Source organism: Ranitomeya imitator, chromosome 4 (genome assembly GCF_032444005.1).
Source record: "Ranitomeya imitator isolate aRanImi1 chromosome 4, aRanImi1.pri, whole genome shotgun sequence".
Classification (NCBI taxonomy): Eukaryota; Metazoa; Chordata; class Amphibia; order Anura; family Dendrobatidae; genus Ranitomeya; species Ranitomeya imitator.
This window is the reverse complement of record NC_091285.1, coordinates 680,629,364-680,644,016: the sequence shown is the minus strand read 5'-3', so window position 1 is coordinate 680,644,016 and position 14,653 is coordinate 680,629,364. Positions and strand designations below refer to the sequence as shown.

At 46.5% G+C, this 14,653-nt stretch overlaps 1 protein-coding gene across 1 annotated transcript in view; it reads right to left on the bottom strand.

The window, feature by feature from the left end:
- Positions 1–14,653, bottom strand: part of STAG3 (STAG3 cohesin complex component) — a 125,935-nt gene that overhangs the window by 93,319 nt on the left and 17,963 nt on the right. Inside the window, exon 5 of the mRNA XM_069762503.1 lies at positions 10,495–10,571. Coding sequence (XP_069618604.1) covers positions 10,495–10,571 — 77 coding nt within the window. The remainder of the gene's footprint in view (positions 1–10,494; positions 10,572–14,653) is intronic.

The window sequence follows — 14,653 nt, the reverse complement described above, 5'->3', positions numbered from 1 at the left end:
ATGAGATTTCTGAAATCTCAGCTTTTACTGGCACTGTAAAATGCAGTTTTTAAATTATATTTAAAAAAAAAAAAGAGCAGCAAAAACGCAACGTGTGAACATAGCCTAATGCCGACATCGGGAGCTTCTCCAAACAACCTGTACAGAGATTTTTTGGAACTAGAACAGGCATATTCCCCTGCTTGGTTTATGCGACTTGTTCCAATGTGATCCAGTCTAGTGATAACATACACACACAAAAGGTTTTTACACCTGTGATACAAACTTTGCAGTGTATGTCATAAAATGCCCTTGTGGTCTCTTCTACGTGGGGGAAACTATGCAACATGTCGGGCAGAAATTCCAGTCATAAATCGACCATCAGGTGCAATAGGGTTTGGCTACCCCTTCCTTATCACTTCACAGATCCAGGTGGTGGAACAAGTCCCCAGACCTAGATGGGGTGGCAACCATATAAAAATTGCTTGAGAGAATCATAGTGGATCCATACCTTAAAAACACTAGCCCCCAAGAGCCTGAATAGGCAATTAGGCCTACTTGTCCATTAACATATCGATATTTTTGTGCAACAAGTTCTTTATAATTATTAGTTTGGTTTGGATACACATGCTCTGGGTGATTTATTACGCTAGCACTACCTGTTGCTTTTTGTCCCTCTACCCAGCACTATGGGGAAATATTCTGCATGGATAAAAACCAGCCTTTACTTCCAAGTTCTTCGTGTGAGTGTGGTTGATTCTCCATAGTTTATTCCAGAGGGCAGACATCTTGTTCTCGGGAAGGAAGACTCTGGTTCGTATCATGTTGTAAAGTATCCCCGGAAAAAAAACTAGACGTTGAGCAGGAATCAGAAAGAAGTTTGGTTCGTTGACAATCCATTAAAAGCGAGAGAGAGTGGGTCCAAGGTGATCTGTAGATCCTCTAGGTTTGCTGAGTAAGAGGCAGTCTTGATAAGCATGTTCTTCAGGAAGAAGATGACTATAATCCCCCCGACACGCAAGATGACCATGACCTTTGTGAAGACTCACAGGTGAGAGACACAGACAATGAGACTGATGGACTGAAGTGAAACAACTTTTGGTGAATTGGAAATATGGGGATGCGCAGATAGGTGTCCTGCATGTCCACTGAGCAATTGTCCGGCTGCCATGGAAGCAGCAACCAAACGAAGAGACCCCATCCTGAAGTAGTGTAGCCAGACTCCCTTCTGAAGTGACTTTATTACCAGGATGGGACAGATGCAGCCGTCTTTCTTTGGGTACCACAAATAAATTAGAATAACACTATCTGAAGCGCTCATGGGGAGCAACTGGAACTGAGATGGCCTGGAAAAAAGAAAACGGAAGCTAAGGAGTGAGACCGTTGAGGTCAAAATGTGAAAAAGCAGTACTGAGGTAGGAAAATTCTATCTTGTATGCGGAGGAGACGACTTCTCTGACCCAGGAATCATCGAGACCAGGAGTCCCAGAAGAAGGGAAGATAACTGCTCACCAGGAGACTTGCTTCTCTAATCACATGGGCAACAGTATGGGGATGATTTAAAATGTTTTCTTCTTTCCTGACGGTTAAAGCCAAATTGACGAAACGGACGAAACTGATGTGTCCCTCGCCTGATGGGCGACTGGGCTTGGGTCGTGGAAGCATGGCGTTTTTCCCACCGGTGGCGTCCGAAACAATCTGTTCTAAATGGGACCCAAACAAGCAAGAACTCTGAAAGGAGATGACCCTGAGGGATATTTTTTTAATCCGGAGTCCACATTCAACACTGAGCCACAGAACCCAACAGATGGCCATGTTGACGCTGGAGTAGAGCAGCCAGAGGCATTGAGAAAAGCAGAGAAGAGATAATTTCTTGCATGAGTGATCTGGTCTGCGAGATCTGCTAGCTCAGTGGATGGGGTGCCTGAAATAATGTCCAGGAGAAGTTGCTTGGCCCAGGTGGAGGCCATCTTCGCGACCTAGGTAGTGATGAAGGCTGGCCATAGGGCTGAGCCTGTGGCCTCGAAGGCAGACTTAGCTAGTGAAATTATGCGTCTATCTATGAGACACTAGAGACGCTTAGTTTGAAAGTGGAAGTGTTGTGTTTCTAAATATCGGAGACACGGAAGTTGACTGAAGGGGAATCGGCCCAGATATTTAGGAGTTTGGAAAAGTTAATATGATCTCTATGCGCCTCCACCTCTGGAAATGTCTTTTCACTCTTATGACAGCACTTCACGGAATCCCTTGTGATTTTTGAAGCATCTGGCTGCTCACTTGACCCACTTGAAGGACACCATCTGCTCGTAGGAGAGGAGCCCTGTTTCTTGACTTCCAAGTATTGGTTCACATCCTAAACTAGACTGTCGACTGTCTCTCAGTTTATACGCCTGGTCCGAATCAGAGAACTGTCTGGCTTTCACAAGAGGGGAAGAGAAAAATGAAGCCCATCCTGGAAGAGGTGGGGGAGAACAAGAAAACCTGGAGAGGATCTTGGTCTGAGCTACTTGGATCTTCTGCGTGGTCTGCCATGTTGGTGCAGATTAGCTGATGAGTCTGACTCAACTTGGAAAGTGGTCAGAGTGCCAGGGGTGGTAGAAGAGTTAGGCAGAAGTTCCATGACAGAAACCAAGTTCAGGGATATCTTGGTTAAGTAGCAACAGACTGGGCGAGAACAACAGCCCATTTGGGGGGTGGGAGTGCTCTCATTGCAGGCAGCGGGGGGGAGGGGGGGGTGGGGTCACTTTTCAGGTGGTTGCAATTGATGTAGGCTCCAATAGGTTGGTGTGAGAGAAATTAGTGTTTGCAGGAGATGAATGCCAAATGGGTCACCAGGATCGTCTGGTGTGTACCAGAACACAGTTCTATGCCTAGCTGGAGGAAAGGTACTGGTCGGCCGGGTGCCTAGCTAAAGGAGAGGCACCAGCAGGTTGTCCAGGGAAGGGTCTTCTTTGAGGTAAGAGCTTTCCTGTGAAGGCCAGGAGGGAGCTATTTATCTGCAGTGTGGAGAGAAAACAGCAGTGGGGTGGACAGTGCCAAGGCAAGAGCGAGAATCTCCTCTCCAAATCGCACCTCACCACCTGTGCGCTCGACCCCATCCCATCCCACCTCCTCCCCAACCTCACCACCACACTTATCCCATCCCTAACCCACCTCTTCAACCTATCACTAGCTTCTGGCACCTTCACTTCTGCCTTCAAACATGCCACAATCACGCCTATCCTTAAAAAGCCAACCCTCGATCCAACTGCTATGTCCAGCTATCGCCCAATATCACTTCTCCCATTTGCTTCCAAACTCCTGGAGCAGCATGTCCACCCTGAAAATTCCTCCTACCTCTCATCTAACTTGCTCGCTGACAATCTACAATCTGGTTTCCGCCCCCATCACTCAACTGAGACAGCCCTGACCAAAATCACTAACGACCTACTTACCGCTAAAGCTAATGGACAATACTCTGTACTCCTCCTTCTAGACCTGTCCTCTGCTTTCGACACGGTTGACCACTGCCTCTTACTACAGATTCTTTCTTCCCTTGGCATCAAAGACCTCGCCCTATCCTGGATCTCCTCATACCTTTCCAACCGCACATTCAGTGTCTCCCACTCCCATACTACCTCCTCATCCCACCCTCTCTCTGTTGGAGTCCCCCAAGGCTCTGTTCTAGGACCCCTACTCTTCTCCATCTATACACTTGGCTTGGGGCAACTCAAAGTCCCATGGATTCCAGTACCACCTCTATGCTGATGACACTCAGATCTACCTCTCTGGCCCAGACGTCACCTCTGTGCTCTCCAGAATCCCAGAGGGTCTATCAGCCATATCCTCCTTCTCCTCTCGCTTCCTCAAACTCAATGTGGACAAATCTGAACTCATCTTTCCTCCATCTCATAGATCTTCCTTACCTGACCTATCTATCGCAATCAATGACATCATGCTTTCCCCTGTACCGGAAGTCCGCTGCCTCGGAGTAACCTTCGACTCTGCCCTGTCCTTCAAACCGCACATACAAGCTCTTTCCACCTCCTGTCGCCTCCAGCTCAAAAATATCTCCAGAATACGTCCTTTCCTCAACCGTCAATCTACTAAAATGCTTGTGCATGCCCTCATCATCCCCGCCTTGACTACTGCAACATCCTTTTCTGTGGCCTCCCTGGTAACACCCTTGCACCTCTCCAGTCCATTCTTAACTCTGCTGTCCGACTAATTCATCTCTCTCCTCGCTACTCCTCTGCAAATCTCTTCACTGGCTCCCATTCCCTCAGCGTATCCAGTTCAAATTACTAATACTGACCTACAAAGCCATCCACAACCTGTCTCCTCCAGATATCTCTGACTTAATCTCCTGATATCTTCCCTCACGTGACCTCCGGTCCTCCCAAGACCTCCTTCTCTCCTCCACACTTATTCGCTCCTCATCCAACCATCTCCAAGACTTCTCCCGAATATCCCCCATCCTCTGGAATTCTTTGCCCCAACACGTCCGACTATCAACCACATTCGGATCCTTCAGACGTAACCTGAAAACCCACCTCTTCAGGAAAGCCTACAGCCTGCACTGACCCCGCTGCCTCCTCACCACTACCGAAGCTACCCCCTCACCAACACCGGAGCTCCTGCAACCCTCAACCTACTCTCCTTCCCCACCATCCTGTAGAATGTAAGCCCACAAGGGCAGGGTCCTCGCCCCTCTGTATCAGTCTGTCATTGTTAGTTTGCTTACTGTATGTGATATCTGTAAAATGTATGTAACCCCTTCTCACGTAAAGCACCATGGAATCAATGGTGCTATATAAATAAATAAATAATAATAATAATAATAATGAGCCATGCAAACATAATAGGCTACAGAGATGAGGCAGTACAGACAAAGCATGCGAAAAAGACCCATGCGAGTCTGATATACTGGAGGATGACAGGTGGTGTAGCTTGCAATAAAAGCCAGGGGCTGGATTAGACCCAAACCCACCGGAGTGCCTAAAACGTCACAGTTTTCACTGGATACTAGGAATAGTAGAGCCAGCAGGCAATGAGGGACAGATCTTTGCAAGAATGCGCTGTATAGAGGGGGCCTGTGCTAGGCGGGAGCTACAGGGATGCTAGAGCACGGGGAACATACTTATCTGTCTTTAAGATGGAGTCTGTGGGTCCATCTTCGAAGGAGATATTAGGGACAGTCTTGAACCATCTTCGCTCCATGCCTCACTTTGATTGGCCAGGATATAGGGGCAATGACCTTCTGCCTGGTCACCTGAATGCAGCTGCATTAGGGAATAAAGTCCTGCCATCTAGACCAAAGAGGATACAGTGTGATCCTTCAGTACTGTGCTCAAGGTCTCCATGTGAAATTACAGACGCCATTACTCTCTGTTTCCCAGCTTAAAAGAGAAGAGAAAAATATTACGAGAGAAAAAACCCATAGGGAAACCCGGTATGGATTTCAGATCTGTGTCTATCCCTATGTGACACTAAGATAAGATCAGTCTGGATGTCAGATCTGTGTCTACCTCCTATATGACACTAAGATAAGCTCAGTCTGGATCGCAGGTCTGTGTCTACCTCCTACATGACACTAAAGGTACATTCACACATAACGATATTGTTAACGATATTGTTGCTATTTGTGACGTAGCAACGATATCGTTAATGAAATCGTTATGCGTGACAGCGACCAACAATCAGGCCCCTGCTGGGAGATCGTTGGTCGCTGAATAAAGTCCAGAACTTTATTTCGTCGCTGGACTCCTGCTGACATCGCTGGATCGGCGTGTGTGACACCGATCCAGCGATGTCTTCACTGGTAACCAGGGTAAACATCGGTTAACTAAGCGCAGGGCCGCGCTTAGTAACCCGGATAGATAAGCCCGGTCTCGATCGCAGGTCTGTGTCTACCTCCTACATGACACTAAGATAAGCCTGGCCTGGATCTCAGATCTGTGTCTGCCTCCTACATGACACTAAGATAAGCCCGGTCTGGATCTCAGATCTGTGTCTGCCTCCTACATGACACTAAGATAAGCCCGGCCTGGATCTCAGATCTGTGTCTGCCTCCTACATGACACTAACATAAACCCGGTCTGGATCTCAGATCTGTGTCTGCCTCCTACATGACACTAAGATAAGCCCGGCCTGGATCTCAGATCTGTGTCTACCTCCTATGTGACACTAAGCTAAACCCGGTCTGGATCTGGATCTCAGATCTGTGTCTACCTCCTATGTGACACTAGGCTAAGCCCGGCCTGGATCTCAGATCTGTATCTACCTCCTATGTGACACTAACATAAACCCGGTCTGGATCTCAGATCTGTATCTGCCTCCTATGTTACACTAAGATAAGCCTGGCCTGGATCTCAGATCTGTGTCTACCTCCTACATGACACTAAGATAAGCCCGGTCTGGATCTCAGATCTGTGTCTGCGTCCTATGTTACACTAAGGGTACCGTCACACTATACGATTTACCTACGATCACGACCAGCGATATGACCTGGCCGTGATCGTAGGTAAATCGTAGTGTGGTCGCTGGGGAGCTGTCACACAGACAGCTCTCCAGCAACCAACGATGCCGAGGTCCCTGGGTAACCAGGGTAAACATCGGGTAACTAAGCGCAGGACTGCGCTTAGTTACCCGATGTTTACCCTGGTTACAAGCGTTAAACTAAAAAAAAAAAAAAAACACAGCACATACTTACATCTGGTGTCCGTCACGTCCCTTGCCGTCTCTGCTTCCCGCACTGTGACTGCTGGCCGTAAAGTGAAAGTGAAAGCACAGCCGCTGTGCTCTGCTTTCACTTTACGGCCGGCAGTCACAGTGCGGGAAGCAGACGGCAAGGGACCTGACGGACACCAGAATGTAAGTATGTGCTGTTTGTTTTTCTTTAGTTTAACGCTTGTAACCAGGGTAAACATCGGGTAACTAAGCGCGGTCCTGCGCTTAGTTACCCGATGTTTACCCTGGTTACAAGCGAACGCATCGCTGGATCGCATCGCTAGATTGCTAGATCGGTGTCACACACACCGATCTAGCGATGACAGCGGGAGATCCAGCGATGAAAGAAAGTTCTAAACGATCTGCTACGACGTACGATTCTCAGCAGGATCCCTGAACGCTGCTGCGTGTCAGACACAGCGATATCGTAACGATATCGCTGGAACGTCACGAATCGTACCGTCGTAGCGATCGAAATGTTATAGTGTGACGGTACCCTAAGACAAACCCGGTCTGGATCTCAGATCTGTGTCTACCTCCTACGTGACACTAAGATAAGCCCGGTCTGGATCTCAGATCTGTGTCTGCCTCCTATGGGACACTAAGATAAGCCCGGTCTGGATCTCAGATCTGTGTCTGCCTCCTATGTGACACTAAGATAAGCCCGGTCTGGATCTCAGATCTGTGTCTGCCTCCTATGGGACACTAAGATAAGCCCGGTCTGGATCTCAGATCTGTGTCTGCCTCCTATGTGACACTAAGATAAGCCCGGTCTAGATCTCAGATCTGTGTCTGCCTCCTATGTTACACTAAGATAAGCCCGGTCTGGATCTCAGATCTGTGTCTGCCTCCTATGTTACACTAAGATAAGCCCGGTCTGGATCTCAGATCTGTGTCTGCGTCCTATGGGACACCAAGATAAGCCCGGTCTGGATCTCAGATCTGTGTCTGCGTCCTATGTTACACTAAGATAAGCCCGGTCTGGATCTCAGATCTGTATCTGCCTCCTATGTTACACTAAGATAAGCCAGGTCTGGATCTCAGATCTGTGTCTGCCTCCTATGTTACACTAAGATAAGCCCGGTCTGGATCTCAGATCTGTGTCTGCGTCCTATGGGACACTAAGATAAGCCCGGTCTGGATCTCAGGTCTGTGTCTGCGTCCTATGGGACACTAAGATAAGCCCGGTCTAGATCTCAGATCTGTGTCTGCCTCCTATGTGACACTAAGATAAGCCCCGTCTGGATCTCAGATCTGTGTCTGCCTCCTATGTGACACTAAGATAAGCCCGGTCTGGATCTCAGATCTGTGTCTGCCTCCTATGTGACACTAAGATAAGCCCGGTCTGGATCTCAGATCTGTGTCTGCCTCCTATGTTACACTAAGATAAGCCCGGTCTGGATCTCAGGTCTGTGTCTGCCTCCTATGTGACACTAAAGGTACCTTCACACATAACGATATTGTTAACGATATTGTTGCTATTTGTGACGTAGCAACGATATCGTTAATGAAATCGTTATGTGTGACAGCGACCAACGATCAGGCCCCTGCTGGGAGATCGTTGGTCGCTGAATAAAGTCCAGAACTTTATTTCGTCGCTGGACTCCCTGGAGACATCGCTGGATCGGCGTGTGTGACACCGATCCAGCGATGTCTTCACTGGTAACCAGGGTAAACATCGGGTAACTAAGCGCAGGGCCGCGCTTAGTAACCCGATGTTTACCCTGGTTACCATGCTAAAAGTAAAAAAAAACAAACACTAGATACTTACCTAACGCTGTCTGTCCTCCAGCGCTGTGCTCTGCACTCCTCCTGTACTGGCTGTGAGCCGGAAAGCAGAGCGATGACGTCACCGCTCTGCTTTCCGGCTCCCAGACAGTACAGGAGGAGAGCAGAGAAGCAGAGCACAGCGCTGGAGGACAGACGGCTGTAGGTAAGTATCTAGTGTTTGTTTTTTTTTACTTTTAGGATGGTAACCAGGGTAAACATCGGGTTACTAAGCGCGGCCCTGCGCTTAGTTACCCGATGTTTACCCTGGTTACCGGCATCGTTGGTCGCTGGAGAGCGGTCTGTGTGACAGCTCTCCAGCGACCAAACAGCGACGCTGCAGCGATCCGGATCGTTGTCGGTATCGCTGCAGCGTCGCTAAATGTGAAGGGGCCTTTAGAGAAGCCCGGTCTGGATCTCAGATCTGTGTCTGCCTCCTATGTGACACTAAGATAAGCCCGGTCTGGATCTCAGATCTGTGTCTGCCTCCTATGTGACACTAAGATAAGCCCGGTCTGGATCTCAGGTCTGTGTCTGCCTCCTATGGAACACTAAGATAAGGCCGGCCTGGATCTCAGATCTGTGTCTGCCTCCTATGTTACACTATGATAAGCCCGGTCTAGATCTCAGGTCTGTGTCTGCGTCCTAGGGGACACTAAGATAAGCCTGGTCTGGATCTCAGATCTGTGTCTGCCTCCTATGTGACACTAAGATAAGCCCGGTCTGGATCTCAGATCTGTGTCTGCCTCCTATGTGACACTAAGATAAGCCCGGTCTGGATCTCAGGTCTGTGTCTGCCTCCTATGGAACACTAAGATAAGGCCGGCCTGGATCTCAGATCTGTGTCTGCCTCCTATGTGACACTAAGATAAGCCCGGTCTGGATCTCAGATCTGTGTCTGCCTCCTATGTGACACTAAGATAAGCCCGGTCTGGATCTCAGATCTGTGTCTGCCTCCTATGTTACACTATGATAAGCCCGGTCTGGATCTCAGATCTGTGTCTGCCTTGTAGGTGACGCTAAACTGGTTAGAGTGGTTCTGGTAGGCAAGTGTAGTTTGCTGACAAGCGGCCAATTTTTTTTCTTAATGCCAGCAATATACACCCATGGTTTCCTTCACCCCCTGATAAAGCGCCAGACAAAATCCTGTTTTCTTGTTAACAGCATTGGGGAACACAGGACCGTGCTCCAGAGCAGTATCAATGGGTGGGAAATAACAGATAACCATGCAGACCGCCTAGCAATCAGTAAACTTCAGTACCATGAGTCTCAAGCGGTGATCAACAGAAACATTAGGCTCGATCTTGCAGAATTTTACAAAGGCATGGACAAAAGCCCAGAGGGCAGCCTTACTGAACCGAGAAACAGCGGCCCGATGAAATGAGCCGATACTCGAAAATGCGCAAATTTGTCCCTGGCCTTGTAGGTCTCCACAATTACTGACATGATCCACCTGGAAATGGCCATCTTGTGATGCCAGAAGGCCTTCATGTGGCTTGTCAGCTATCACAAAGAAGGAACACTGAAAGGCTTCCGTAATAAAAAGGTAGGCCCTAATGGCTCTGACCAGGCCCATAGTACACCCCCAGGAAGGACTGGAAATGGGCAAAAGGAAGGGAGGACAGGGATAAAAGATAAACAATAAAATAAGACTTGAAACTGGTCAGGTACCTGGCTTAAGCTGAGCTGCCTAGTGTCTGAGCAGAGGGTACATATCGCCCACCACATGGAATCCATTTTTGTTTTCAGCTGTTAGCCTCCTGGAGGCAGGGGGTATACCCACAGTCCTGTGCACCCCCAATTTGTATTGCACCTTGCTGACAGATTAGTAGTTACATGCTGACTATTAGATGAGGTGGGCTGCTCAGCCCCTATGTAAGTACACCCCACGACTAATGACGCCCTATTCTCCCTCGACATCACAGGGTCTGACGTCCTGTGAAACATGGGGGGAGGCTGCACTGTCTCCTGGAGCTTTTCTTCCAGTAGTTGAATTAAGAATAACTTCACATCAAATAGAGAAATGATTGTAACACTTACTTCATCAAAGTCTTCGGTCATCTTCCTAATGATATCGGCATTTTGCATGGTCGCCATCATGTCCCTGGTCACCACGCCTGGAGAGGACAGCAGGCACCACATTACAATCCAAGTCACTGTTCCTTCATTTACAGATCACACCGTGGATCCTTTTTTGAGAACTAGGTGATGGTGCCGTGGCCTTGTATTATTATCCCATTTGGGGAATACAATTATTTATCATAACAGGATTTTGATTCTCACCGTTAAATCTCTTTCTCGGGTGCTTCATTGGGGGGGGGGGGACACAGGAACTATGTGTGTTGGATGATGCCACCAGGAGGCTGACACAAAAGCCAGTTCCTCCATCACCTACTGACACCTAGCCAATCCCACATGTCCATCAGGGCAATAAAGGAAAAAGCTGTGTCCCCCAAGTGAAAGCTGGGAGAAAAATTGGATCTTCGTACTTTCTGTATAGTAACATAGTAACATACATAGTAACATAGTTAGTAAGGCCGAAAAAAGACATTTGTCCATCCAGTTCAGCCTATATTTCATCATAATAAATCCCCAGATCTACGTCCTTCTACAGAACCTAATAACTGTATGATACAATATTGTTCTGCTCCAGGAAGACATCCAGGCCTCTCTTGAACCCCTCGACTGAGTTCGCCATCACCACTTCCTCAGGCAAGCAATTCCAGATTCTCACTGCCCTAACAGTAAAGAATCCTCTTCTATGTTGGTGGAAAAACCTTCTCTCCTCCAGACGCAAAGAATGCCCCCTTGTGCCCGTCACCTTCCTTGGTATAAACAGATCCTCAGCGAGATATTTGTATTGTCCCCTTATATACTTATACATGGTTATTAGATCGCCCCTCAGTCGTCTTTTTTCTAGACTAAATAATCCTAATTTCGCTAATCTATCTGGGTATTGTAGTTCTCCCATCCCCTTTATTAATTTTGTTGCCCTCCTTTGTACTCTCTCTAGTTCCATTATATCCTTCCTGAGCACCGGTGCCCAAAACTGGACACAGTACTCCATGTGCGGTCTAACTAGGGATTTGTACAGAGGCAGTATAATGCTCTCATCATGTGTATCCAGACCTCTTTTAATGCACCCCATGATCCTGTTTGCCTTGGCAGCTGCTGCCTGGCACTGGCTGCTCCAGGTAAGTTTATCATTAACTAGGATCCCCAAGTCCTTCTCCCTGTCAGATTTACCCAGTGGTTTCCCGTTCAGTGTGTAATGGTGATATTGATTCCCTCTTCCCATGTGTATAACCTTACATTTATCATTGTTAAACCTCATCTGCCACCTTTCAGCCCAAGTTTCCAACTTATCCAGATCCATCTGTAGCAGAATACTATCTTCTCTTGTATTAACTGCTTTACATAGTTTTGTATCATCTGCAAATATCGATATTTTACTGTGTAAACCTTCTACCAGATCATTAATGAATATGTTGAAGAGAACAGGTCCCAATACCGACCCCTGCGGTACCCCACTGGTCACAGCGACCCAGTTAGAGACTATACCATTTATAACCACCCTCTGCTTTCTATCACTAAGCCAGTTACTAACCCATTTACACACATTTTCCCCCAGACCAAGCATTCTCATTTTGTGTACCAACCTCTTGTGCGGCACGATATCAAACGCTTTGGAAAAATCGAGATATACCACGTCCAATGACTCACCGCGGTCCAGTCTATAGCTTACCTCTTCATAAAAACTGATTAGATTGGTTTGACAGGAGCGATTTCTCATAAACCCATGCTGATATGGAGTTAAACAGTTATTCTCATTGAGATAATCCAGAATAACATCCCTCAGAAACCCTTCAAATATTTTACCAACAATAGAGGTTAGACTTACTGGCCTATAATTTCCAGGTTCACTTTTAGAGCCCTTTTTGATTATTGGCACCACATTTGCTATGCGCCAGTCCTGCGGAACAAACCCTGTCGCTATAGAGTCACTAAAAATAAGAAATAATGGTTTATCTATTACATTACTTAGTTCTCTTAGTACTCGTGGGTGTATGCCATCCGGACCCGGAGATTTATCTATTTTAATCTTATTTAGCCGGTTTCGCACCTCTTCTTGGGTTAGATTGGTGACCCTTAATATAGGGTTTTCATTGTTTCTTGGGATTTCACCTAGCATTTCATTTTCCACCGTGAATACCGTGGAGAAGAAGGTGTTTAATATGTTAGCTTTTTCCTCGTCATCTACAACCATTCTTTCCTCACTATTTTTTAAGGGGCCTACATTTTCAGTTTTTATTCTTTTACTATTGATATAGTTGAAGAACAGTTTGGGATTAGTTTTACTCTCCTTAGCAATGTGCTTCTCTGTTTCCTTTTTGGCAGCTTTAATTAGTTTTTTAGATAAAGTATTTTTCTCCCTATAGTTTTTTAGAGCTTCAATGGTGCCATCCTGCTTTAGTAGTGCAAATGCTTTCTTTTTACTGTTAATTGCCTGTCTTACTTCTTTGTTTAGCCACATTGGGTTTTTCCTATTTCTAGTCCTTTTATTCCCACAAGGTATAAACCGCTTACACTGCCTATTTAGGATGTTCTTAAACATTTCCCATTTATTATCTGTATTCTCATTTCTGAGGATATTGTCCCAGTCTACCAGATTAAGGGAATCTCTAAGCTGGTCAAACTTTGCCTTCCTAAAGTTCAATGTTTTTGTGACTCCCTGACAAGTCCCCCTAGTGAAAGACAGGTGAAACTGCACAATATTGTGGTCGCTATTTCCTAAATGCCCAACCACCTGCAGATTTGTTATTCTGTCAGGTCTATTAGATAGTATTAGGAAAATTCCTTTCTTCTTGAACACATTGAAAGACACAAGATCGTGGGATCCTAGAGAGCAGTCCAAATGGGTGGGAAAGGACAACAGCTGACCACCTAGTCGACAGAAGTCTGAAGGACCTTGCGTTCAGGCCGTTTGTCAGCGAAGTCAGATGTTCCGGGATCAATATCAAAAGAGTACGTAGCAAACAAAAGGAAAATACGAAGTCGTAAGTCAGGTCACATGCCAGGGTCACAATACCAGAGAAATAGAAGATAAATAAAAGGACAATAACAAACAGGTAGTCAGAACTCAGTACAAAGGTCATCAGCAGAAGTTCAGATGCAGAGGGGCAATAACAAAAGGGTAGTCAGAACACGGTCCAAAGGTCAGCAGCAGAAGATCAGATGCAAAGGGGCAATAATAAATGGGTAGTCAGAACACGGTCCAAAGGTCAGCAGCAGAAGATCAGATGCAAAGGGGCAATAATAAATGGGTAGTCAGAACACGGTCCAAAGGTCAGCAGCAGAAGATCAGATGCAAAGGGGCAATAATAAATGGGTAGTCAGAACACGGTCCAAAGGTCAGCAGCAGAAGATCAGATGCAAAGGGGCAATAATAAATGGGTAGTCAGAACACGGTCCAAAGGTCAGCAGCAGAAGATCAGATGCAAAGGGGCAATAATAAATGGGTAGTCAGAACACGGTCCAAAGGTCAGCAGCAGAAGATCAGATGCAAAGGGGCAATAATAAATGGGTAGTCAGAACACGGTCCAAAGGTCAGCAGCAGAAGATCAGATGCAAAGGGGCAATAATAAATGGGTAGTCAGAACACGGTCCAAAGGTCAGCAGCAGAAGATCAGAATTTACAGCACAGAGATCAACAAATGAAAAATGAAAATAAAAAATGATACCAAAGTTCGGTTAGTCACGGAATATCATTCACAATGGGATGCAATGCGAGATATATTATCCAAGCATTGGACCATACTTACCAGTGATCCAATTTTAAAGGAATATTTACCAGAACGACCCTGCATAACAGCACGTCGGGCCCGTAATTTAAAAGATCATCTGACTAAGAGTTTTTATCCAGTCAATACCCAATCTACATTGTTTCCCTCTCTATTTCCCAAACCCATTGATAAATGGGGTTGTGCCCCATGTGGCAATTGTATTGCCTGTTCGAACATTGATAATGCCTCTATGTTTGTCGGATCTGACAATAAATCTTATAAGATAACACAGGCTATTACGTGCAATACTAAAGCTGTCATATACCATGCCACATGTCCATGTTCAAAAATCTATGTTGGGCTCACAACTAGATCCTTAAAACTACGTGTACGGGAACATGTGAGGGAAATTATTG